At 35.1% G+C, this 26962-nt stretch overlaps 2 protein-coding genes across 2 annotated transcripts in view; one reads left to right on the forward strand and one right to left on the reverse strand.

Moving 5' to 3' along the window:
• LOC141400746 (uncharacterized) overlaps positions 1-26962 on the reverse strand; it is a 67487-nt gene that overhangs the window by 33193 nt on the left and 7332 nt on the right. The window contains 3 exon segments of the mRNA XM_073980202.1: positions 5229-5302; positions 5305-5351; positions 16598-17939. Coding sequence (XP_073836303.1) covers positions 5229-5302; positions 5305-5351; positions 16598-17706 — 1230 coding nt within the window. The 5' untranslated portion in view covers positions 17707-17939.
• Positions 22846-24812, forward strand: LOC141401108 (uncharacterized). The gene has a single exon (XM_073980957.1). The coding sequence runs from the start codon at positions 22919-22921 to the stop codon at positions 24704-24706; it is 1788 nt and encodes a 595-aa protein (XP_073837058.1). The 5' UTR covers positions 22846-22918; the 3' UTR covers positions 24707-24812.

The raw sequence follows: 26962 nt of genomic DNA on the forward strand, positions 1-26962 counted from the left end.
TCTAAAGAAGCACCCTTTCCTTTGGAAAGTGTCTAAAGAAGCACCCTTTTCCTTTGGAAAGTGTCTAAAGAAGCACCCTTTCCTTTGGAAAGTGTCTAAAGAAGCACCCTTTCCTTTGGAAAGTGTCTAAAGAAGCACCCTTTCCTTTGGAAAGTGTCTAAAGAAGCACCCTTTCCTTTGGAAAGTGTCTAAAGAAGCACCCTTTCCTTTGGAAAGTGTCTAAAGAAGCACCCTTTCCTTTGGAAAGTGTCTAAAGAAGCACCCTTTCCTTTGGAAAGTGTCTAAAGAAGCACCCTTTCCTTTGGAAAGTGTCTAAAGAAGCACCCTTTCCTTTGGAAAGTGTCTAAAGAAGCACCCTTTCCTTTGGAAAGTGTCTAAAGAAGCACCCTTTCCTTTGGAAAGTGTCTAAAGAAGCACCCTTTCCTTTGGAAAGTGTCTAAAGAAGCACCCTTTCCTTTGGAAAGTGTCTAAAGAAGCACCCTTTCCTTTGGAAAGTGTCTAAAGAAGCACCCTTTCCTTTGGAAAGTGTCTAAAGAAGCACCCTTTCCTTTGGAAAGTGTCTAAAGAAGCACCCTTTCCTTTGGAAAGTGTCTAAAGAAGCACCCTTTCCTTTGGAAAGTGTCTAAAGAAGCACCCTTTCCTTTGGAAAGTGTCTAAAGAAGCACCCTTTCCTTTGGAAAGTGTCTAAAGAAGCACCCTTTCCTTTGGAAAGTGTCTAAAGAAGCACCCTTTCCTTTGGAAAGTGTCTAAAGAAGCACCCTTTCCTTTGGAAAGTGTCTAAAGAAGCACCCTTTCCTTTGGAAAGTGTCTAAAGAAGCACCCTTTCCTTTGGAAAGTGTCTAAAGAAGCACCCTTTCCTTTGGAAAGTGTCTAAAGAAGCACCCTTTCCTTTGGAAAGTGTCTAAAGAAGCACCCTTTCCTTTGGAAAGTGTCTAAAGAAGCACCCTTTCCTTTGGAAAGTGTCTAAAGAAGCACCCTTTCCTTTGGAAAGTGTCTAAAGAAGCACCCTTTCCTTTGGAAAGTGTCTAAAGAAGCACCCTTTCCTTTGGAAAGTGTCTAAAGAAGCACCCTTTCCTTTGGAAAGTGTCTAAAGAAGCACCCTTTCCTTTGGAAAGTGTCTAAAGAAGCACCCTTTCCTTTGGAAAGTGTCTAAAGAAGCACCCTTTCCTTTGGAAAGTGTCTAAAGAAGCACCCTTTCCTTTGGAAAGTGTCTAAAGAAGCACCCTTTCCTTTGGAAAGTGTCTAAAGAAGCACCCTTTCCTTTGGAAAGTGTCTAAAGAAGCACCCTTTCCTTTGGAAAGTGTCTAAAGAAGCACCCTTTCCTTTGGAAAGTGTCTAAAGAAGCACCCTTTCCTTTGGAAAGTGTCTAAAGAAGCACCCTTTCCTTTGGAAAGTGTCTAAAGAAGCACCCTTTCCTTTGGAAAGTGTCTAAAGAAGCACCCTTTCCTTTGGAAAGTGTCTAAAGAAGCACCCTTTCCTTTGGAAAGTGTCTAAAGAAGCACCCTTTCCTTTGGAAAGTGTCTAAAGAAGCACCCTTTACTTTGGAAAGTGTCTAAAGAAGCACCCTTTCCTTTGGAAAGTGTCTAAAGAAGCACCCTTTCCTTTGGAAAGTGTCTAAAGAAGCACCCTTTCCTTTGGAAAGTGTCTAAAGAAGCACCCTTTCCTTTGGAAAGTGTCTAAAGAAGCACCCTTTCCTTTGGAAAGTGTCTAAAGAAGCACCCTTTCCTTTGGAAAGTGTCTAAAGAAGCACCCTTTCCTTTGGAAAGTGTCTAAAGAAGCACCCTTTCCTTTGGAAAGTGTCTAAAGAAGCACCCTTTCCTTTGGAAAGTGTCTAAAGAAGCACCCTTTCCTTTGGAAAGTGTCTAAAGAAGCACCCTTTCCTTTGGAAAGTGTCTAAAGAAGCACCCTTTCCTTTGGAAAGTGTCTAAAGAAGCACCCTTTCCTTTGGAAAGTGTCTAAAGAAGCACCCTTTCCTTTGGAAAGTGTCTAAAGAAGCACCCTTTCCTTTGGAAAGTGTCTAAAGAAGCACCCTTTCCTTTGGAAAGTGTCTAAAGAAGCACCCTTTCCTTTGGAAAGTGTCTAAAGAAGCACCCTTTCCTTTGGAAAGTGTCTAAAGAAGCACCCTTTCCTTTGGAAAGTGTCTAAAGAAGCACCCTTTCCTTTGGAAAGTGTCTAAAGAAGCACCCTTTCCTTTGGAAAGTGTCTAAAGAAGCACCCTTTCCTTTGGAAAGTGTCTAAAGAAGCACCCTTTCCTTTGGAAAGTGTCTAAAGAAGCACCCTTTCCTTTGGAAAGTGTCTAAAGAAGCACCCTTTCCTTTGGAAAGTGTCTAAAGAAGCACCCTTTCCTTTGGAAAGTGTCTAAAGAAGCACCCTTTCCTTTGGAAAGTGTCTAAAGAAGCACCCTTTCCTTTGGAAAGTGTCTAAAGAAGCACCCTTTCCTTTGGAAAGTGTCTAAAGAAGCACCCTTTCCTTTGGAAAGTGTCTAAAGAAGCACCCTTTCCTTTGGAAAGTGTCTAAAGAAGCACCCTTTCCTTTGGAAAGTGTCTAAAGAAGCACCCTTTCCTTTGGAAAGTGTCTAAAGAAGCACCCTTTCCTTTGGAAAGTGTCTAAAGAAGCACCCTTTCCTTTGGAAAGTGTCTAAAGAAGCACCCTTTCCTTTGGAAAGTGTTTAAAGAAGCACCATTTCCTTTGGAAAGTGTCTAAAGAAGCACCCTTTCATTTGGAAAGTGTCTAAAGAAGCACCCTTTCCTTTGGAAAGTGTCTAAAGAAGCACCCTTTCCTTTGGAAAGTGTCTAAAGAAGCACCCTTTCCTTTGGAAAGTGTCTAAAGAAGCACCCTTTCCTTTAGAAAGTGTCTAAAGAAGCACCCTTTCCTTTGGAAAGTGTCTAAAGAAGCACCCTTTCCTTTGGAAAGTGTCTAAAGAAGCACCCTTTCCTTTGGAAAGTGTCTAAAGAAGCACCCTTTCCTTTGGAAAGTGTCTAACGAAGCACCCTTTCCTTTGGAAATGGTCTAAAGAACCACCCTTTTTCAGATAAGGTCTATAGAAGCACCCTTTCTTTCAGAAAGGGTCTAAAGAAGCATACTTTCCTTTGGAAAGGGTCTAAAGAAGCATCCTTTCCGTTGGAAAGGTTCTATAGAAGCACCCTTTACTTTGGAAAGGGTCTAAAGAAGTACCCTTTCCTTTGGAAAGGGTCTAAAGAAGCACCCTTTCCTTTGGAAAGTGTCTAAAGAAGCACCCTTTCCTTTGGAAAGTGTCTAAAGAAGAACCCTTTCCTTTGGAAATGGTCTAAAGAACCACCCTTTTTCAGATAAGGTCTATAGAAGCACCCTTTTTCAGATAAGGTCTATAGAAGCACCCTTTCTTTCAGAAAGGGTCTAAAGAAGCATACTTTCCTTTGGAAAGGGTCTAAAGAAGCATCCTTTCCGTTGGAAAGGTTCTATAGAAGCACCCTTTACTTTGGAAAGGGTCTAAAGAAGTACCCTTTCCTTTGAAAAGGGTCTAAAGAAGCACACTTTCCTTTGGAAAGTGTCTAAAGAAGCACCCTTTCCTTTGGAAAGTGTCTAAAGAAGCACCCTTTCCTTTGGCAATTGTCTAAAGAAGCACCCTTTCCTTTGTAAAGTGTCTAAAGAAGCACCCTTTCCTTTGGAAAGTGGCTAAAGAAGCACCCTTTCCTTTGGAAAGGGTCTAAAAGAAGCACCCTTTACTTTGGAAAGTGTTTAAAAGAAGCACCCTTTACTTTGGAAAGTGTCTAAAAGAAGCACCCTTTCTTAAGCTTTGTTTGAATCGCCCTTTCCTTTAAAAAGTTTGTTATGAAGGCCCCTTTCCTAAAATATTCTTTAGAAAATCCATGTATGTTGGTCGTTGACCAAAAATATTATCTAAAAATGTTTACATGGTCACCCCAACAAGTTCATGTGACCCCAAACATGACCGTCTGTTTTGAGGCCTTTGTGTGTAGTATTGGAATTTTGTTTTGGTTTCTTTCAACTCTTTTGACCACCAGACAGACGACCATAGAGAATAATGATCACATCACCATTTCGTCCAGACGTTAAAATGTCATATGCAGAAATGTGTGTCGGTGTGTGTATGCATAGGCAGATGGTTTTTGTACCATTCTCTACTATAGATATACAATTTTAAAAATATCATAAACAATAAAAATAAGAAAAATTTTAATTGTATATTTTTTTGTTTTTGTTTATGGTTACTTTCGAACAGAAACATACATATATAAAGTGCCCCAAATAAATATAAACATAAAAAAAAAACAAAAAAATGTGGAGACACCATTAAAAGTGTATTCCAGATATAAAGACAATCAATGACATACAAACGTCTATATATATAGACAAAATTATACAAGATTCTCATATCAAAAATAAAAAAGATTACTTGCGATCGACTGATATTGGGTTCTTTTATGTGATAACAACCTGTAATATACCTAGTGCACCGAAGGAATACTTAAGGGACCTAAAAGAACAATTTGGCCATTGGTCAAGCAAGCTTTGACATGTCAAAATATTTGATTTGAAGATGTTGAATATTTAAAAAAATAATTTAGCCCACCAAAGAACTATTTAAGAAATTTGCCCATTTATCAGGCAAGTCTAAACATGTCAAAATATTTGATTAAAAAAAAAATGTTGAATATTCAAAAAATGCTTTTGGCCATATTGGCTTTTTTATATTATGTATTGAAGTAAAATAAATGAAATGAAAATGCTTTTGGTTAATTTCAACTTTTCCCAAATGAGAGCAGATGAAATGTTTTTTATATGGTTAGGGGAAACATATTGTTTTTGTAAACACCAACACGTGTTTGGCAGCACCATAACATTTTTAGTGGAACAGTGGTTGCACATCAGATCATATTTCCCATCTTCAACAATATAAACAACAAAAATCATGGAAATGAGAAGCTGAAACACCTGACCAATTACTAAAGTCGCTCAGGACCATAGATCCAACTGTTGTAGGTTGTCAAACGGGGATCTTAAGACCACATAAACTTTGGGAAACACAATTCTAATATTTCTTATTTAAAGTCGACTGCCTTGAAAATGTAGGTCCTCAATCCACACTGGATACCCACGGCAATAATATTTATTATAAAATCATGGCCATTTATCCGTGAATTCTACGGATACTTTTTGGGACAAAACTAGGGTATATATTTAGGCGGGATTCTTGAAAAAAAAACATTTGAAAACATCTTACTTACCCCAAATATTGCATTTTGTATACCAAACGGTATTGGCGTTAAACGTGTAAATAGAACGACACGAAATGCTCTCGTCCAGATATAACACGCAATATGGCGCGTCCAGTCTCATTTTTAATTAATCTGCAAGAAGAAGAAAAAAAAATAAAAATATTAATAAACAAAATTTCGATACGAATATTGAAATGAGTATCACAATAATTGGGATCAAAAGTAAATTCAACGTCTTAAAAACTCTTTCCAAAGGAAAAGTGAACTTCAGACATTTTTCAAAGGAAAGTGGGCTTCTTAAGACCTTTTCGAAACCTTTCCAAAGGGAAGTGAGCTTCTTTAAACACTATCCATAGGAAAGTGGGAATCTCAAAGCACTTTCAAAATTAGGCTTCTTAAATCCTTTCCAAAGGAACCTGTTCTTCTTAGGACTCCTTTGCAAAGGAAGGTGGGCTTTTTGAGACCCATTCTAAAGAAAAGAGTGCTTCTGAAGACCCTTTTGAAAGGAAAGGGTGCTTCCTAAGACCCTTCCCAAAGGAAAGGGTGCTTCCTAAGACCCTTCCCAAAGGAAAGGGTGCTTCCTAAGACCCTTCCCAAAGGAAAGGGTGCTTCCTAAGACCCTTCCCAAAGGAAAGAGTGCTTCCTAAGACCCTTCCCAAAGGAAAGGGTGCTTCCTAAGACCCTTCCCAAAGGAAAGGGTGCTTCCTAAGACCCTTCCCCAAGGAAAGGGTGCTTCCTAAGACCCTTCCCAAAGGAAAGGGTGCTTCCTAAGACCCTTCCCAAAGGAAAGGGTGCTTCCTAAGACCCTTCCCAAAGGAAAGGGTGCTTCCTAAGACCCTTCCCAAAGGAAAGGGTGCTTCCTAAGACCCTTCCCAAAGGAAAGGATGCTTCCTAAGACCCTTCCCAAGGAAAGGGTGCTTCCTAAGACCCTTCCCAAAGGAAAGGGTGCTTCCTAAGACCCTTCCCAAAGGAAAGGGTGCTTCCTAAGACCCTTCCCAAAGGAAAGGGTGCTTCCTAAGACCCTTCCCAAAGGAAAGGGTGCTTCCTAAGACCCTTCCCAAAGGAAAGGGTGCTTCCTAAGACCCTTCCCAAAGGAAAGGGTGCTTCCTAAGACCCTTCCCAAAGGAAAGGGTGCTTCCTAAGACCCTTCCCAAAGGAAAGGGTGCTTCCTAAGACCCTTCCCAAAGGAAAGGGTGCTTCCTAAGACCCTTCCCAAAGGAAAGGGTGCTTCCTAAGACCCTTCCCAAAGGAAAGGGTGCTTCCTAAGACCCTTCCCAAAGGAAAGGGTGCTTCCTAAGACCCTTCCCAAAGGGAAAGGGTGCTTCCTAAGACCCTTCCCAAAGGAAAGGGTGCTTCCTAAGACCCTTCCCAAAGGAAAGGGTGCTTCCTAAGACCCTTCCCAAAGGAAAGGTTGCTTCCTAAGACCCTTCCCAAAGGAAAGGGTGCTTCCTAAGACCCTTCCCAAAGGAAGGGTGCTTCCTAAGACCCTTCCCAAAGGAAAGGGTGCTTCCTAAGACCCTTCCCAAAGGAAAGGGTGCTTCCTAAGACCCTTCCCAAAGGAAAGGGTGCTTCCTAAGACCCTTCCCAAAGGAAAGGGTGCTTCCTAAGACCCTTCCCAAAGGAAAGGGTGCTTCCTAAGACCCTTCCCAAAGGAAAGGGTGCTTCCTAAGACCCTTCCCAAAGGAAAGGGTGCTTCCTAAGACCCTTCCCAAAGGAAAGGGTGCTTCCTAAGACCCTTCCCAAAGGAAAGGGTGCTTCCTAAGACCCTTCCCAAAGGAAAGGGTGCTTCCTAAACCCTTCCCAAAGGAAAGGGTGCTTCCTAAGAACCCTTCCCAAAGGAAAGGGTGCTTCCTAAGACCCTTCCCAAAGGAAAGGGTGCTTCCTAAGACCCTTCCCAAAGGAAAGGGTGCTTCCTAAGACCTTCCCAAAGGAAAGTGGGCTTCTAAGACCCTTCCCAAAGGAAAGGGTGCTTCCTAAGACCCTTCCCAAAGGAAAGGGTGCTTCCTAAGACCTTCCCAAAGGAAAGGGTGCTTCCTAAGACCCTTCCCAAAGGAAAGGGTGCTTCCTAAGACCCTTCCCAAAGGAAAGGGTGCTTCCTAAGACCCTTCCCAAAGGAAAGCGTTCTTCCTAAGAACCTAAGGAAAACCACGAAAGACAAATATTTTTAAAAATAATAAAATAAATATTTTTAAAATAATCCACGCATGAAAAATATTTTTTACAAATACTCTTAAAATAATCCAAGCTTGAAAAATATTTTTAAAAATATTCGTAAAATAATCCACGCCGGAAAAATGTTTTTAAAAATATTCTTAAAATAATCCACGCTTGAAAAATATTTTTAAAAAATATTCTTAAAATAATCCACGCTTGAAAAAATATTCTTAAAATAATCCACGCTTGAAAAATATTTTTAAAAATATCCCTCAAATAATCCACGCTTGAAAAATATTTTTAAATAATAATAATAATCCATTCTTGAAAAATATTTTTTAAAAACTTTTCTTAAAATAATAAGCTTGAAAAATTTTTTTTTTAAATATTTTTGACAAATATTTTTAAAAATATTCTTAAAATAATCCGCTTTTAAAACATATTTTTAAAAATAAAGGTGCTTCTTAAGAACCTTTGGAAAGGAAAGTGAGCTTTTTAAGCCCTTTTCAAAGGAAAGTGGGCTTCTTCAGACCCATTCCAAAGGGATGTTGGCTTCTTGATACCCTTTCCAAAGGAAAGTGGGCTTCTCAAAAACCTTTTCAAAGGAAAAGATGCTTACTAAGATCCTTTCCAAAATATCCCCCAATGTTTTGTTCTAAAAAATTTCCCATTTATTCCCCCCACGAAATATAATTTCTTTGTTTTCAATACAAAATACAATTTTCCCCAACCATCTGTCAATTACAGTTGTTTTTTGTTTGTGCTTTTTTGAATAAATATAAATTAATAGATGCAATTTATTTGCATATTTTATTGTTTACTTGGAATTTGTTTATTTCTCTTAGTCGCCTCGCCCCAGCAGCACATTTTCTTTTTTTTTTTTTTCTTCACATAAAACGCAAACTTTGGAAATGCACACAAAATTGAATTTGGAAATAAAGTTGCTTTTATTTTGAAATTGAAGGAATTGACGCAGTTTGAAAGAATCAACATTTTCGTCGTCGTCGATTTTGTGTTCGTCATCATCATTGTCTATTAACATGTGGCACATTATGGATCGATGGATGGATGGTTGCTTGGTTGAATGGTGGATATTGTTTTCAACACAATTGTTTAATTTATAAAAACTCAAACAATTGGCAATTCATATTTGTTTAATTGTGGAGAAGTGACGACGAGAGCAAAAGCAATTGAAAATCACTTTTGAAAGCAAAATGAAAATAATGAAGATTTGTTCAAGTGTTTTGATGCATTATTTCAAAGCCCAAATTTTTCTATCAGTCTGAGGACAATTTTCTAACTATGCCATTTGAAGGTCATATTGCCACCGTCCATGGCTCTTCCCTGAGAAATATATCTTCCCTTCTCCAGTCACGTTTTTGTTATCTTTATTGGGTGTTAATAACTGATTACTGTCTACTGTGGTTATAGCCCTCCAACCACAGAAATGCAATTTTACCGCATTGGTAAATACCTACATAATCTTGATAAAACATGTTTATTAATAATTTATCAATTAGTTGGTAGCTTTACCAATAGAAGCGTCGGGCTACTCGCAACAAAAAACAATAATGTGGTTTAATTGATTTTTGTTATATCGCTAAATAAATAAACAAATCAATTTATTTTTATTTCTATCAGATTAGTGTTGTTGTTGTTCTTTTTGGATCTTGTGACAGAATATCAATTGTAATCGTTTGTTATTAATTGAGTAGCCGTGTTATCTATCTAGCGCGATATTTGTTATCGCTCAACGGTAAAGGAAGGTAGAGTACCTCATAGGTAACGGGGATTTTTTCGATAGAAAACAGTTTTCCATGGCAATGAGCATAGGAAAACGCTAAACTATCGGGCGACAAGAAAAACCCTCAGCCTGAGGCTGTACAACGTTTGAAAAATTATTTTTAAAATAATTCTTGCCTAAAGAATATTTTTAGAAATATTCTTAAAATAATTCACGCTTAAAAAATATATTTAAAACAATTCTTAAAATAATCGGCGTTTGAAAAATATTTTTACAAATATTACACGCTTGAACTTTTTTAAAAACATTTTTAAAATAATCCACGCCTAAACAATATTATAAAAATATTCTTAAAATAATCCACTCCTGACAAATATTTTAAAAAATATGAATAATCCAAGCTTGAATTTTTTTAAATACTCTTAAAATAGTCCTTGTTTGAAAAATATTCTTAAAAATATCTACGTTTGAAAAATATTAAAAAAAAATTCTTAAAATAATACACGCTTATAAAATATTTTTAAAAATATTCTTAAAATAATCCACGCTAGAAAAATATTTTTAAAAATATTATTAAAATAATACACGCTTATAAAATATTTTTAAAAATATTCTTAAAATAATCCACGCTTGAAAAATATTTTTAAAAATATTCTTAAAATAATCCACGCTTGAAAAATATTATTAAAATAATTCACGCTTGAAACGTATTAATAAAATATTCTTAAAATAATAATCCACGGTAGAAAAATAATTTTAAAAATATTCTTAAAATAATCCATGGTTGAAAAATATTTTTAAGAATCTTCTTAAAATAATCCACAATCTTGAACATTATTTTAATAATATTGTTAAAATAATCCACGCTTGAAACTTATTAATAAAATATTCTTAAAATAATAATCCTCGGTTGAAAAATATTTTTAAAAATATTCTTAAAATAATCCCTGCTTGAAAAATATTTTTGAAAATATTCTTAAAATAATGCACGCTTGAAAAATATTCTTAAAATTAATCCATATTTGAAAAATAGTTTTAAAAATATTCTTAAAACAATCCACGCTTAAGAAATAGTTTTAAAAATATTCTTCAAATAATCCACGCTTGAAAAATATTTTCAAAAATATTCTTAAAATAATCCACGTATGAAAAATATTTTTAATAATATTCTTAAAATCATCCACATACTTGAGAAATATTTTTAAAAATATTCTTAAAATAATACACACGCTTGAAAAATATTTTTAAAAAATCCACGCTTGAAAACTATTTTAAAAAATATTCTTAAAATAATACACACGCTTGAAAAATATTTTAAAAAATATTCGTTAAATAATCCACGCTTAAAATAATCCACACTTGAAAAATATTTTCAAAAATATTCTTATAAATAATCCACGCTTGAAAAATATTTTAAAAAATATTCTTAAAATAATAATCCACGCTTGAAAAATATTTTAAAAAATATTCTTAAAATAATCCACGCTTGAAAAATATTATTAAAATAATCCACGCTTGAAAAATATTTTTAAAAATATTCTTAAAATAATCCACGCTTGAAAAATATTTTTAAAAATATTCTTAAAATAATCCACGCTTGAAAAATATTTTTAAAAATATTCTTAAAATAATCCACGCTTGAAAAACATTTTTAAAAATATTCTTAAAATAATCCAGGCCTGAATAATATTTTTAAAAACATTCTTAAAATAATCAACGCTTGAAAAATATTTTTAAAATATAATCCACACTTGAATTTTTTATATATGTATTTAATAATATATTTTTTATTGTCTACTATTATTTTATTTTTTATTTATTCTAGTTTTTCTTCTACGTCTTTTCAGTGAAAGTTGTGTATAACAAAAAATGCCCTACATTAGAGTCTAAACAATAAATTTCATTGTGTCTCACGTGAAATTTTTGCTAAATGAAATTATTTATTTTCAATCCCCCACCTCCCCCACCCCTTTCTCAATCGATTTGATGATTCCAATGCATGAAAGCCGTCATTCACAACAAAGAAAAACGTGACCAAAATACTACTTAACTTTTGGCATTGACGACCTTCTTTCTTTTTCGGTTTCTTTTCTCTTTGTGATAAGAAGCCATAAAAGTCTCCAAACAAAAAACACACAAAAATTGGGAAAAATTTCTACACTTGTTTCGTTATTTTTAGTTTAAGTTTTTTTTCGGTTTGAATTGAATTGATAATAAGAAAATTAAAGAGCGGAAAGAATTTCTTATATAGGTCACCGTTTAATTAGATCTACAAAAAAACTAGGGAGTAGTGAGGGGGAGGTGAAATTATAAAATTGTTGCTTCTATTCTGTAATAATAAAAAAGAAGACATGAATCTTATTTGGATATCGTCCACAGTTCTCAGCGGGAGGAAATTGTGGCACTTAAAACAAATTGTTGAAAACATTTGTCAGTCAGCCAACATTCCACAACGTGAGCGGGGAAGGGAGAAGGTGTTGCCAGTTATGGATAAAGTTATAAAAAATTGTTTTTATACCAACCCTTTAGCATGACCTTCCCCGTTTTCAAAGTTAATAATTCATGGCCTCAATCTAATTGTATATGTCAGACAGTTATTCAATAACTTGGGGGTGGTTTTTGCCTATTCCCCACAATAGTCCTTAGTATGAATTGTAATTATTGTGTATGCGGAAAGTAAACTTTAAGTGGATTTAGTTGGCAAACTTGTTTTTTCAAAGGTCAAATTTGAACACCCTTTAGATAATTATTTAAAAATGTTATAAAGTGGACAGGTTCCAAGGGGTTTAGATAAAATAAAACCTAAGATTAGACAACGTGACAAGCAGCATATAGAACACCAGAACACCTATGGAAGGCTTTGTGTCTAACAGGCCTCTTTTCAAGAACAAATGTTCATAATGTAGTTATCATTTTGAACTTGACCTCGATTGAAACTTGTTTCGATTTCAGCCATTAAAAAAACCCAATGACTCAATTAAAGTGCTTTTCTATGTCAAGCTCTATTTGAAAACCATTGAAAACATAACTCAAAACTTTTCGAAACAATATTAAGAAATGTGTCTAATTTACTATTCATTGTTCTTATCAGTCACTGAAAAAAAAAACAAAAATTGAATTGAATTGAACTATGCTCAGCGGCGACAATGTTGATGAAAGAAATGTATGGCGTTGCGATAAGGTATCCGTGTCCATACGTTTCTAAAAATATTTCTAGATTTTAGGAAATATTATGAAATTGTTTCAAAAGTTCGGTAATGATGATGGCAAGAGGTATAAACGGCGTAATGCTGCATCTACTATAGTATTGGCTTAAATTTTGGCATATAGCGGCCCATATGAGACATTTTTTTCTATAAAAAAAAACAGTCATCAGAGGGAAGAGTTAAATGTGACCTACTTCCCCAAAGTGGGAAACTGAGCCATACATTACCTAAGAACTATAGGCCAATAAGTTTTCCTTCCTTTCTATTGAAGACAATGGAAATGTTACTCGATCTTGGAATTAGGGCACAATTATATTCTCCTAATACAAATAAATATCAGCACGTTTGCATCAAGGGCAAGTCAATAGAAAACACCATAAATGAAGTAGGCGCGATAGAAGGAGGATATAGAAAATTCAAACTTTACTTTGGCATTTTTCTGGTTTTCAATAGAAAAAAATTCTTAGTAACTGTTTTTCTATAAAACAAGTAAAAAAGTGTCAGTCAGCTTTGCCGACAGATATATACCCTCAGCCAATGTGAAGTGAAACTTTCACATACGGACAGATCGAATGTATTTAAGATCTCTTCAGAATTGTGTGTCCCTTTTTGGGCATTTGAATTTGCCGACAATTATGGATTAGGAATTAACTGCACTAAGACACAAATGTTGAACCTTTGTGGGGAGGTACCCTTAGGGAGGAACATTTTAGAAGTTAAACTAAATTTCGACAAAAAATTAGGAGCTCCAAAGTTTGGACCAAATTGGTTGCCCCATTCAAGTGATATCGTCCCAGCATTTTAGTGACATTTTTTAAATATTGGGAAGAAGTAACGGAAGTAGATGACCGGTATTCCCCCATGAAACTATGTTTGGATATATGTCGAAGACAAAATGTTGGACCAAATTGGTTGAACAGTTCGAGAGTTATCGTGCTTTCCGACAGCCACATATGGTGGCATAGGGATTTTTTACACCTTTCAGGCTTTTTTCCCAAGAAATATGGACTCGCCCCTGAAAAAAAGTTTACCGTCGTAATGGAGGTAGCGAATGCATATCGCTTCAACAAAAATTAAAGCAGGTCTTAAAGTGAACTTATCCGAAATTGTGTGTGAGAGGTACCAGAAGGAGTAGACAAGTCCATATTCGAACCTGATCTATATCTGGTAGATATATTAGGATGTGCAAAGTATGGATTACATCGGTCTCTCCCTTCAAGAGTTATTGTCCGCACAATTTTTCCGAACATTTTTTAACTTTTGTGGGGGAGGTACCTGAAGAAGTGGACCGATATGGCTTATCTTCGAATTTAAACTATTTTTGTACAAAATATTACGAAGACCAAATTTTTAGACCGAATCGGCAGATCCGTTCGAGTGTTATCTTGCGCTCCATCCACTACACACGGTGTTGTAGGGGCTTTTTGCATCTTTCAGGCCATTTTCTCAGGAAGTATGGACTTGCCCCTGATGAAACTTGTACCGTCGTATGGGGGGCAATGAATACAAGTTGTCGCAACAAAAATCAAAGAGATTCGAGAGCAGCTCCTAATCTGAACTTATCCGAAATTTTGTGTGGGAGGTACCCGAAGGAGTGGACCGATTGAGTCAATTTTGGAACCTCAGCTAAGTTCACGATGTGCAAAGTATGGGTCAAATCGGTTACTTCCTTCAAGAGTTATCGTGCACAAAAATTTTCCGAACATTTTCGAACTTTTGTGGGGGAGGTACCGTAAGGAGTGGACCGATATAGCCCATCTACGAACTTAAACTAAGTTTGGACAAACGATTACGAAAACCAAATTTTGGATCGAATCGGTTGATCCGTTCGAGAGTTTTCGTGCGCTCCAGCCAGGCAAACAGACAGACGGACGGACATTGCTCAATCGACTCCAAATTGTCTGAATCACATTTCGTCCAAACATACTTGCGGTCTAAAACCATTATTTCGATGAGGCACATTTTGCCCGTATGAAAGTGTATATACCCTCGTTGGCATAAATGCTGAGGGTATAAAAACGGCATCCTTACCTTTGAAAGAGTCGTAAGAAGCAACATTACCTTTGGAAAGGGTATAAAGAAGCAACCTTACCTTTGGATACGGTCTTAAGAAACACGCGCACCTTCGGAAAGGGTTTTAAACAGCACCCTTACCTTTGGAAAGGGTCTTAAGAAGCACCCTTACCTTTGGAAAGGGTCATTACAAGCACCCTTAACTTTTGAAAGACTTAAGAAGCACCCTTAGCTTTGAAAAGGATCGTTGGAAGCACCCATACCTATGGAAAGGGTGATTAGAAGCACCCTTAGCTTTCGAAAGGGTCATAAGAAGCACCCTTAACTTTGTAAAGCGTCGTAAGAAGCGCTCTTACCTTTGGAAATGACCTTAAGAAGCACCCTTAAATTTGAAAAAGGTTTTAAGAAGTACCCTTGCCTTTAGAAGGGGTCTTAGAAAGCACCCTAACCTTCGGAAAGGCTCCTAAGTTGCACCTTTACATTTTGAAGGTTTTAAGATGCGCCCTTACCTTTGGTAATGGTCTTATGAAACACCCTTACCCTAGGAAAGGGCTTAAGAAGCAACCTTACCTTTGGAAAGGGTCCTTAAGAAGCACCCTTACCTTTGAAAAGGGTCGTAAAAGCACTCTTACCTTTGGAAAGTGTAGTAAGTACCACCCTTACCTTTGCAAAGTGTCGTAAGTAGCACCCTTACCTTTGGAAAGGACGTAAGAAGCACCCATACCTTTGAAATAGGTCTTAAGAGTCACCATTGCCTTTGAAAAGGATCTTAAGAAGCAACCTTACCTTTAGAATGGACCTCAAGAATCACTCTAACCTTTGCAAAGGGTCTTAAGAAGTACCCCTATCTTTGGAAAGGGTCTTAGAAAGCACACTAACCTTCGGAAAGGGTCTTAAGAAGCACCCTTACCTTTGGAAATGGTCTTAAGAAGCACCCTTACCTTTGGAATGGGTTTTAAGAAGCACTCTTACTTTTCGAAAGGATCTTAAAAAGCACCTTGACCTATGGAAAGGCTCTTAAGTAGCACCCTTACATTTTGAAGGCTATAAGAACCACCCTAACTTTTTGAAAAGTTCTTAAGAAACATCCTTACAAAAGCAAAGGGTCTTAAAAAGCAACCTTACCTTTTTAAATGGTCTTAAAAAGCAAACTTACTTTTGGAAAGTGTCTAAAGAAGCACCCTTACCTTTGGAAATGGCCTTAAGAAGCACCTTACCTTTGAAAAGTGTCTAAAGAAGCTCCCTTACCTTTGGAAAGGGTGTTAACAAGCATCTTACCTTTGAAAAGGGTCTTAAAAGGCACCTTTGTCTTTGGAGAGGTGTTAAAAAGCATCCTTGTCTTTGGAGAGGTGTTAAGAAACACCCTTATCTTTGGAAAGGGTCTTAAGAAGCGCCCTTACCTTTGGAAAGGATCTTAAGAAGCACCCCTACCTTTGGAAAGGGTCTTATGAAGCACCTTTACCTCTGGGAAGCGTCTTAAGAAGGACTTTTGGAAAGGGTCTAAAGAAGCACCCTTGCCTTTGGAAATGGCCTTAAGAAGCACCTTACCTTTGAAAAGTGTCTAAAGAAGCACCCTTACCTTTGGAAAGGGTGTTAACAAGCATCTTACCTTTGAAAAGTGTCTTAAAAGGCAACTTTGTCTTTGGAGAGGTGTTAAGAAGCACCCTTACCTTTGGAAATGGTGTTAACAAGCACCTTACCTTTGAAAAGGATCTTAAGAAGCACCCCTACCTTTGGAAAGAGTCTTAAGAAGCACCTTTACCTCTGGGAAGCGTCTTAAGAAGGACCCTTACCTTTGGAAAGGGACTTAACAAGCACCTTACCTATGAAAAGTGTCTAAAGAAGCACCCTTATCTTTGGAATGGATCTTACGGAGGACCTTTTCCTTAGAAAAGGGTTTTAAGAAGCATTTTCCCTCGGAAAGGATCACTGATTACTGATTATATGGTTCTGTTTCTATTATCGCTGGTTATAGCAGTATACTTCACTCGAATTCAACTTCAAAGTGGTGCACAGATTGATTTCATGATCGGAACAAAACAAAAGAAAGCCGACAGCAATGGATATTGGAGAAACAAAGCGCTGGCGCAACAGGACAACATCTTCGTTTGTCATTTGTTCGGAAGCCATATTGTTTAAAGCTACACAAAATGCACCACGATCACCTCTTTGACCCCTTATTTCACTAAGCTCGAAATACTTAAATTTATACAAAGATATACATATAAACTTATATAATCTTATTCTACTAAAATACTTACTTTTGCACCGGCAAACGATGCTTTAGACTCCTTAAGGTTAGATGAGCAATGGCAATACCCATATTAGCACCCAATATCACAGTTAGGAAGCCCCGTACCAAACCGAATAAGTAACCGGCCGTTATCATTAACACAAAATAACCAACAACTATGGGAAAACTAACAACAACAAAGAGCAGCATAAATACGGCAAATATAATCCATGGATTTTGTGTCTCTATCCAGAAGAGTAATCGCTTCGCATAGTCTCGCGTTAGATAGGCAACAAACATTAGAGCCAATAATATGGATAATGGTACCAAATAGCTGAGATACCAATTGCGGGATATAAAGGCATTTGCACGATAACATATTGATGAGCGGGTTTTACTATTCGAACGATGGCTGGTGGAACGGCGATTTTTTGCGCTTAACGGTGGTGGAGAGCTAATGCCGGCGGTATCAACAATATTGGTGGTGTTGATCAAAAACGAATCTTGTTCATCACAGGCATCAGCATCATTGGCACACAACGTTGAGGATGTTGGTATAATTCCCTCCAGGGGAGTGGTGTTGGAGTAAGTGCCGCCCACTGTGGCGCCGGTAATCATCATGGCACTGCCGTATTCACTATCACTATCGGTTAGACTAGTATTAATGCGTCCATTAAAACTATCCTGTTTTATAATGGTGGACTTGCCCTTCAAGGTTATGCCGTTATAACTGTTGCTCTTGTGCAGTAGAAGACTTGTGGCAGGTGTGGCAACAATGGGGGCAACTGTTGCTACTGTGGGTGGTGATGGCGGTAATGACTCGAATCTTGTTAAAAGTTTATCAATATCATCATTGTCATCATGTGTTGGGCATAGATCCAAGGGTTCGGTTTTACTATAACTTAAGCTGTATTCATGATGACGTTGTGATCTTTCCGTTCCGGGAAAATGATAAAATGTTGCTGATCCTGTTAAATTGTTGTTATTGTTGTGGTATTGGTATTGATTATGATTGGAATTTGATGACTTAAGGCCTTGACTTTGATAACCTCCTACTCCTCCACCACATTGAGATTTATATTGATTTTCTTCAAATGAAGATACACGACTTAGGGTTAAAGTACTGGATACGCTCATCTTCTGCTGTTGGGAGTTTGAGCTATATTCAGGGAGATTAGAAGGGACCGTGGAAGGGGGGAGAGGTGTTGATTTTGTTTTGCCTGGTTTTTACACGTTATTAAAGATGAAATACATTTATAATAGAGAGAGAGAGAGCTTGAATTTATAGTTTCTTTTTTATGTAATCAAGATTTACATAGTTGCAAATATTTATACAGTTTTGCAGAATTCATTGAGCGGATTTTTATGACCTGTAAAAGAAGAAGAAAAAGAAAATATTAAATTTCAAAACAAACAATAGGCGGCTTAAAAATAAAGTAATGAAGATCAAGTCGAGGAATGTTGGTTTGTATTACTAAATATAGTTCCATTAAAAATAAATTCACGTTTGAAAAATATTTTACAAAATATTCTTAAAATAATCCACACCTGAAAAAGATTTCTTTTAATATTCTTAAAATAATTCAAGCTTGAAAAATGATTTTTAAAAATGTCCAAGCTTCCAAAATATTTTTAAATTTCTTAAGTTAATCCACGCTTTTCATTTTTTTTTTAATATTCCATAAATAATCCACGCTTGAAAAATATTTGTTAAAATATTCTTAAAATAATCCACACTTGAAAAATATTTGTAAAAATATTCTTAAAATAATACACGCCTGAAAAATATTTTTAAAAATATTCTTAAAACAATCCAGGCTTGAAAAATATTTGTAAAAATATTCTTAAAATAATCCACACTTGAAAAATATTTTCAAAATATTTCTTTAAATAATCCACGCTTGAAAAGTATTGTTAAAAATATTCTTAAATTAATCTAAGCTTGAAAAATATTTTTAAAAATATTCTTAAAATAATCCACGCCTGAAAAATATTTTTGAAAATATTCTTAAAAAATTCACGCCTGAAAAATATTTTTGAAAATATTCTTAAAATAATCCCGGCTTGAAAAATATTTTTCAAAATATTCTTAAAATAATCCACGCCTGAAAAATATTTTTAAAAATATTCTTAAAATAATCCAGGCTGCTTGAAAAATATTTTTAAAAATATTCTTAAAATAATCCACGCCTGAAAAATATTTTTGAAAATATTCTTAAAATAATCCAGGCTTGAAAAATATTTTTCAAAATATTCTTAAAATAATCCACGCCTGAAAAATATTGTTAAAAATATTCTTAAATTAATCTAAGCTTGAAAAATATTTTTAAAATAATCCACGCTTGAAAAATATGTTTAAAAATATTCTTAAAATAATCCAGGCTTGAAAAATATTTTTCAAAATATTCTTAAAATAATCCACGCCTGAAAAATATTTTTGAAAATATTCTTAAAATAATCCAGGCTTGAAAAATATTTTTCAAAATATTCTTAAAATAATCCACGTCTGAAAAATATTTTTAAAAATATTCTTAAAATAATCCAGGCCTGAAAAATATTTTTAAAAATATTCTTAAAATAATCCACGCTTAAAAAATATTGTTAAAAATATTCTTAAATTAATCTAAGCTTGAAAAATATTTTTAAAATATTCTTAAAATAATCCACGCTTGAAAAATATGTTTAAAAATATTCTTAAAATAATCCAGGCTTGAAAAATATTTTTCAAAATATTCTTAAAATAATCCACGCCTGAAAAATATTTTTGAAAATATTCTTAAAATAATCCAGGCTTGAAAAATATTTTTCAAAATATTCTTAAAATAATCCACGCCTGAAAAATATTCTTAAAAAAATCCACGCCTGAAAAATATTTTTGAAGATATTCTTAAAATAATCCAGGCTTGAAAAATATTTTTCAAAATATTCTTAAAATAATCCACGCCTGAAAAATATTTTTAAAAATATATTTAAAAATACTGTTAAAACAGTCCACGCCTGAAAAAATATTTTTTAAATAATCCACGCTTGAAATATATTCTTAAAATAATCCATACTTGAAAAATATTTTTTAAAATATTCCTTAAGTGATCCAATATTCTGAAAATAATCCAGGCTTAAAAAATATTTTTAAAAATATTTCTAAAAATCCACGCTTGGAAAATATTCGTAAAATAATCCACGCTTGAAAGGTATTTTTAAAAATATTCTATAAATAATCCGCGCTTAAAAAATATTTTGAAAAGATGCATAAAATAATCCCGGATTGTAAAATTTTTCTAGAAAAGTTTTAAAAATAATCCAGGCTTTAAATAATATTTTTTAAATAATCCACGCTTGTAAAGTATTCTTTTAAAAATCCACCCTTTAAAAACTATTGTTAAAAATATTCTTAAAATAATCCGCAGTTGCAAAATATTTTTAAAAATATTCTCAATATTTTTAAAGAATATTCTTAGAATAATCTACGCTTGTAAAATATTTTTAAAAATACTATTAATATGTTTATAATATATTCTTAAAATAACCCACGCTAGAAAAATATTTTTAATAATTATCTTAAAAAATCCACGCTTGGAAAATATTTTTACAAATATTCTTAAATTTTTTTTTTAAATAGTATTCTTAAAATAGTCGAAGCTTGAAAAATATTCTTAAAAAAATATTTTTAAAATAATCCACGCTTGAAAAATATTCTTAAAAATTATTCTTAAAAAAATATTCTTAAAATAATCCACGCTTAAAAATATTCTTAAAAAATATTCTTAAAAAAATATTCCTAAAATAATCCACGCTTAAAAAATATTCTTAAAAAAATATTTTTAAAATAATCCACGCTTGAAAAATATTCTTAAAAATTATTCTTAAAATAATCTACGCTTGAAAAATATTCTTAAAATAATCCACGCTTAAAAAATAATCTTAAAAATTATTCTTAAAATAATCCACGCTTGAAAAATATTCTTAAAAAATATTCTTAAAATAATCCACGCTTGAAAAATATTCTTAAAAATTATTCTTAAAATAATCTACGCTTGAAAAATATTCTTAAAATAATCCACGCTTGAAAAATATTCTTAAAAAAATATTCTTAAAATTATCCACGCTTAAAAAGATTTGTAAAAATTATTTAAAAAATCCGCGCTTGGAAAACGTGTTTAAAACAATTAAAAAAGTATCAGTCGGCTTTGCCGACAGAGATATACCCTCAGCCTGTGCAAATTGAAACACTTGTTTCACAAAAAAACTTATGTATTTAGGGGGTTTCAAAATTTTGGTCGTATGAACCGACAAAAATGTTGATTAGGATTAAAGTTCAACAATTTTGCGGAAAAGATACTTAAAGGAATGGACCGACATAGACCATGGTTGTGCCATAGGGGGGTTTTTACACCCTTGGGGCTCAAAATCTCAAGAAGTATGGACTTGCCCCTGAAACAACTTTTACCATCGTAACTGAGGCAGCGAATGTAAGTTGCTTCAACAAAAATCAAAGTGATTCAATAGCAGGTCTTAAAGAGAACTTATCCAAAATTTTGTGTGGAAGGTACGGGATGGAATGGACAAATATAGGCCATATTCGAACCTGATCTATATCTGGTAGATATTATGAGAATGTGTAAAGTATGAACCAAATCGGTCACTCCCTTCAAGAGTTATCGTGCGCACAATTTTTCCGTACATTTTTGAACTTTTGTGGGGTAGGTACCTGAAGGAGTGGACCGATATGGCTTATCTACGAACTTAAACTAAGTTTGGAAACAATATTACGAAGGCCAAATTTTGGCCGGAATCGGCATATCCGTTCGAGAATTATCTTGCGCCATAAGGTTTGTTTTTCAACTTTCTGGCTATTTTTTCAGGAAGTATGGACTTGCCCCTGAAGAAACTTGTACCTTCGTATAGTGGACAGTGAATACAAGATGTTACAACAAAAATCAAAGCGATTCGAGACCAGGTCCTAAACTGAACTTTTTCGAATTTTTGTGTGGGAGGTACCCGAAGGAGTGGACCGATTGAGTCCACATTGGAACCTCATCTAAGTTTGGTAGAAATTACACGATGTGCAAAGTATGAACCAAATCGGTTATTCCCTACAAGAGTTATCATGCGCACAAGTTTTGCGACAATTTTTGAACATTTGTGGTGGAGGTACCTGAAGCAGTGGATCTATATGGCCCATCTTCGAACTTAAATCGAATCTGGACAAAATATTTCGATACCCAAAATTTGAACCGAATTGATTGATCCGTTCGAGAGTTATCGTGCGCACCAGACAGACAGACGGACGGACGGACATTGCTAGATCTACTCAAAATTGTCTGAAACGGATATCGTACAAACATACTTGGGGTCTAAAACCATTATTTCGATGAGGCACATTTTTGATCGTATCAAAGTGTAAATACCCTCTTTAGCCTAATGGCTGAAGGTATAAATATTCTTTAGAAAATATTCTTAAAATGATCCGCGGTTGAAAAATATTTTTAAAAATACTCTTAATATTTGTATAAAATATTCTTAAAATAATCCATGCTTGTAAAATATTTTGAAAAATACTATTAATATGTTTATTCTTAAAATAACCCAGGCTTGAAAAATATTTTTAAAAATCATCTTAAAAAATCCATGCTTGGAAAATATTTTTAAAAAATATTCTTAAAGTAATTCAATCTTGAGAAATATTTTAAGGATCTTCTTAAAATAATCCACTCTTGAGAAATATTTTAAAAATCTTCTTAAAATAATCCACGGTTAAAATATATATTTTTAATAAAAAAAATATTATCTAATAATCCTCTCGAGAAAGAAATATTTTCAAAAATATTCTTAAAATAATTTACGATTGTAAAATTTTTTTAAAAACATTCTTAAAGTAATCCATGCTTAAAAAATTATTTTTAAAAATGTTCCTAAACTAATCTACGCTTGATAAATATTTGTAAAAACATTATTATTAAAATAATCCACGCTTGTAAAATATTTTTAAAAATATTCTTAAAATAATCCATGCTTTTAAAGTATTTTTAAAAATATTCTTAAAATGATCCGCGCTTAAATTTTTTTTTTTTAGAAAAATTAAACATTCTTTGTCTAGGGGTACGATGCATTAACTTGCCCGTGTAAACATACCCATGCACATTTCCCCCTGGAATTGATCACTTAGTGCTGTGTAAGTGAGAGTATGGAGAGGAAATAATTGCAGTGCACAAAAAAATATGACTCACAATAATGAATGGGAAATAAACTTTTTTTAGTTTGCGATTATACGTTAACACGGAAAGTGGACGCCGGGCCGGACTTTTGCTTAAATCCCGCACAACAAATAAAGGAAAGAAAACAAACAAAAATGATGTCTGATTATGATGTTCCATATCAGGAAGATATGGCAGAAGATTTTATAGACGATGATGATACGGAACGAGTTTATCTACAGCCACATTATGAGGCCCGAACAATGTTGGGATTATCCATGCGTTTGCATATACTCCATTGCGATGATGTGGATCATCAGTTGGATCCCAAGATAACTGAAGTTCGGAAATTTTTTCACACATTACAAGTATCATTTCGTATGTTCGATTTTGATTATTTACCGGAATGCCCTCAGCGGATTTATGACAAATTGCAGAGTGGTATGTATATACGTTATGCCTGCATTATGGTCTTATTGAATATCAAATGCCAGTGTAAAACCAAAATATTGGAAAATGTTCTACAGCGTATCAAGGAGAATAGCTTCCTGCGTTATAAAACAAAAATGGTGCTCTGTGGCTATCAACTGAATACAGCTTTTGATATGGAATATCAACCTTATACCAATGACTTAATTGTGGATAAATTCCCCCAACAATTCACCACAACCGGTTGTACATATTTGTATCGGCCCACGCCATTGTGGGTTGCAGCAAAGAGACCAGTGTTGGAAGGAGATATAAGTGTTTGTGATGCCGATATATTGGCGGATAATAATGTGTTTCGCAAAGCCAATGCCGATAATACCCTACTGATGCAATATTTTACCCAACGACACACCGACTTTGCATTTCAAATGGAATCAATTGCCGTACAACTTGCCATGAATCCGTTGATATCGGTTAATGAACTAAGTGTGGTTGAACTAATGTCCGATTTTATTGTTCAAGCCTCGGCTAATGCTGATTATTATTTTTATAGCATAAATCCAACATTGGCAATCATATCGAATACCTATCATTTTACAAATGATAAGCTAAAGGCCAGGCAAGGCAGTGAAGTTGATGTAAGGCGAATTATTCGAGAGCTCAAAATTGCCCATATTCCATTTATCCTCCTACAAGATTGCACACGTGGAGAATATATGAAGATAATAGAATACATAAAACACAGCAACCTGCGGGCCCTTAAAACCCTAATGTTGTTCCTAATGTCTCACGGCAATTCGGGAAATGTTGTTTACGCCAGTGATGGCGAATTGAATCTATTTGAGGACATTATTATACCCATCGAAGCAAATCGAACTTTGGCAAATGTTGAAAAGCTGCTTGTGTGCAACTTTTGCCGTGGCCCCATTGACTATGAATATGCTACCTATAGAGATTTGGCGAAAGTAAAACCAACCTACTGCCCACATTTGGGTGAAAAATTCACCCTAATGTGTAGTGTTGCCAACGGAGTTGCTGCACCCCGAGACATTGAATACGGTAGTCCATTTATAGAAATATTTTGTGAATTATTTCATTCCATGCAACCCGACAAAGATCTACATAACCTACAAAAAGAAATCGATAAACGCTTAAGGAAGGTCGATTATTACTGTGGTGTAGATAAACGTTCGGATCTTGTAATGGGCAATTCTAATATTTGTCATACCATCTTCTTCAGGTCTCGTAGCAAAGCTAGAGAAATGATTGATTTGGTTAAGTTAATAATACAAGATTTTCCACAATTAATAGACACCACTGGACTGGCTGCTGCTGCTGAACGTCCCAAATCGTTATTTTACATATGCGGAAGTTTGAAAAATATTCCAGAGAATTCTAGTACGAATAAATATTTTCTTGATAAATATTTAACCAAAGAATTGGATAGCGATCAAAGAGGCAATATGAAAACTCTTTGGGTTAAGCGTAACACAAATGATGAGGAAGGACAATGAAAGCCATAGGCTTGAAAGCTTGGAAAGAGATTAAGAAAAAAAAACATGAATAAGTTTTACATCTTTAGTTATATGTTCTTTTTAAATAAAAAAATAACCAATAAAATGCATTTTTTTCAATAAGGAAACCTTTCTACAATTGCGTGAGTGAGCTACCGTAGCAAACCTCATAAAAAGATCAAAACTTGGGTAAGTAATCCTCCACATCCCTAAACAATAACTTCCTATAACTCTGTTCTTAATACTTTAACTCCGAGGTCCTCAGAGGTCTCTTTGTATAGGTCATGTAAGTTTTCTGCAGAAGCCTTTTGAGGTTACAAGTCGTATACAGAAAACCCTCTGAGGTCACCATGACCTATGCAGAAGCCATTTGAGGTCTTCATGGCATATAAACGCCCTTTCAGGTCTTCATGCCTATACAGAAAGTCCTCTGAAGTCTTTATGTCCTATAGAGAAGCCCTCTGAGGTCTTCATGACCTATACAGAATACCTCCGAATGCTTCAACACCTATACAGAAGCCCTGTTAGATTTTGAGTCATATACAGAAGCCCTTTGAGCTTTCAAGACCTATACTGAAGCACTCTAATGTCCTGATGACCTATATAGAAAGCTCTGAGGATTTCATAACCAATACAGAAGCCCTTTGAGGTCTTCATGACCTATACAGAAACTCTCTGCCTGTGTTTATGGCCTACACAGATGTCATCTGAGGTTTCAAATCTTATTCAAAAGCCCTCTGATGTCTTCATGGCCTATAAAAAAAGCCCTCTGAGGTCTTCATGTCCTATACAGGAGCCCTCTAAGGACTTCATGGTCTATAAATACGCTCTCTGAGATCTTCATAACCTACACAAAAGTCATCTGAAGTTTCAAGTATTATACAGAAGACCTCTGAGGTCTTTATGACCTATGAAAGAGCCTTCTGAGGCCTTCATGCCCTATACAGGAGCCCTCTTCATGGCATATAAATACGCTCTCTGAGGTCTTTATAACCTATACAGAAGTCATCTGAGGTTTCAAGTCTTACACAGAAGCCCTCTGAGGTCTTTATGACCTATTAAAGAGCCCTCTAAGGTCTTCATGGCATATAAATACGCTCTCTGAGGTCTTTATAACCTATACAGAAGTCATCTGAGGTTTCAAGTCTTATACAGAAGACCTCTGAGGCCTTTATGACCTATTAAAGAGCCCTCTAAGGTCTTCATGGCATATAAATACGCTCTCTGAGGTCTTTATAACCTATACAGAAGTCATCTGAGGTTTCAAGTCTTACACAGAAGCCCTCTGAGGTCTTTATGACCTATTAAAGAGCACTCTAAGGTCTTCATGGCATATAAATACGCTCTCTGAGGTCTTTATAACCTATACAGAAGTCATCTGAGGTTTCAAGTCTTATACAGAAGACCTCTGAGGCCTTTATGACCTATTAAAGAGCCCTCTAAGGTCTTCATGGTATATAAAAACGCTCTCTGAGGTCTTTATAACCTATACAGAAGTCATCTGAGGTTTCAAGTCTTATACAGAAGTCCTCCGAGGTCTTCAAGGCCAATACATAGGCTCTGTGAGGTCTTTATGACCTATACAGAAGTCATCTGAGGTTTCAAGTCTTATACAGAAACCTTCTGAGGTGTTCATGTCCTATACGGAAGATCTCTGAGATCTTCAAGTCTTTTACAGAAGCCTCAAAGGTCTTCATGACCAATACAGGAGCTCCCGGACGTATTCATGCCCTATACAGGAGCTCTCTGAGGTCTTCAGAACGTATACATTAGCCGATTGAGATCTTCAAGACCTATACGGAAGCCCTCTGAGGTCTTCAAAAGCCCTCTGAGATTATCCTGATTTATAGAGAAAGATCTATGAAGTCTTCATATCCTATACAGAAGCCGCTGAAGTCTTCAATATAAATGCCCTCTGATGTCTTCATGACCTATACAGAAGGCCTGTGATGTGGTCACTTCCCGTACAGAAGCCAGTTGAGGTTATAAGTGATGTATAGACGTCCTTTGAGGTGTTCATGTCCTGTACGGAAGCCCTCTGAGGTCTTCAAATTATATAGAGAAAGACCTATGATATTTTCAAGTCTTTTACAGAAGCCTCAGAGGTCTTCATGGCCTGTACGGGAACCCTCTGACGGGTTCATGCTCTATACAGGAGCTCCCTGAGGTCTTCAGAACCTATACATCGGCCCCTCGAGACCTTCAAGACCTATACGGAAGCCCTCTGTGGTCTTCATGATCTATAGAAAAGAAGTT

The sequence above is a fragment of the Musca autumnalis genome, unplaced genomic scaffold, assembly GCF_047663935.1.
Source record: "Musca autumnalis isolate F117 unplaced genomic scaffold, ASM4766393v1 scaffold_4, whole genome shotgun sequence".
In the NCBI taxonomy this organism is placed as follows: domain Eukaryota; kingdom Metazoa; phylum Arthropoda; class Insecta; order Diptera; family Muscidae; genus Musca; species Musca autumnalis.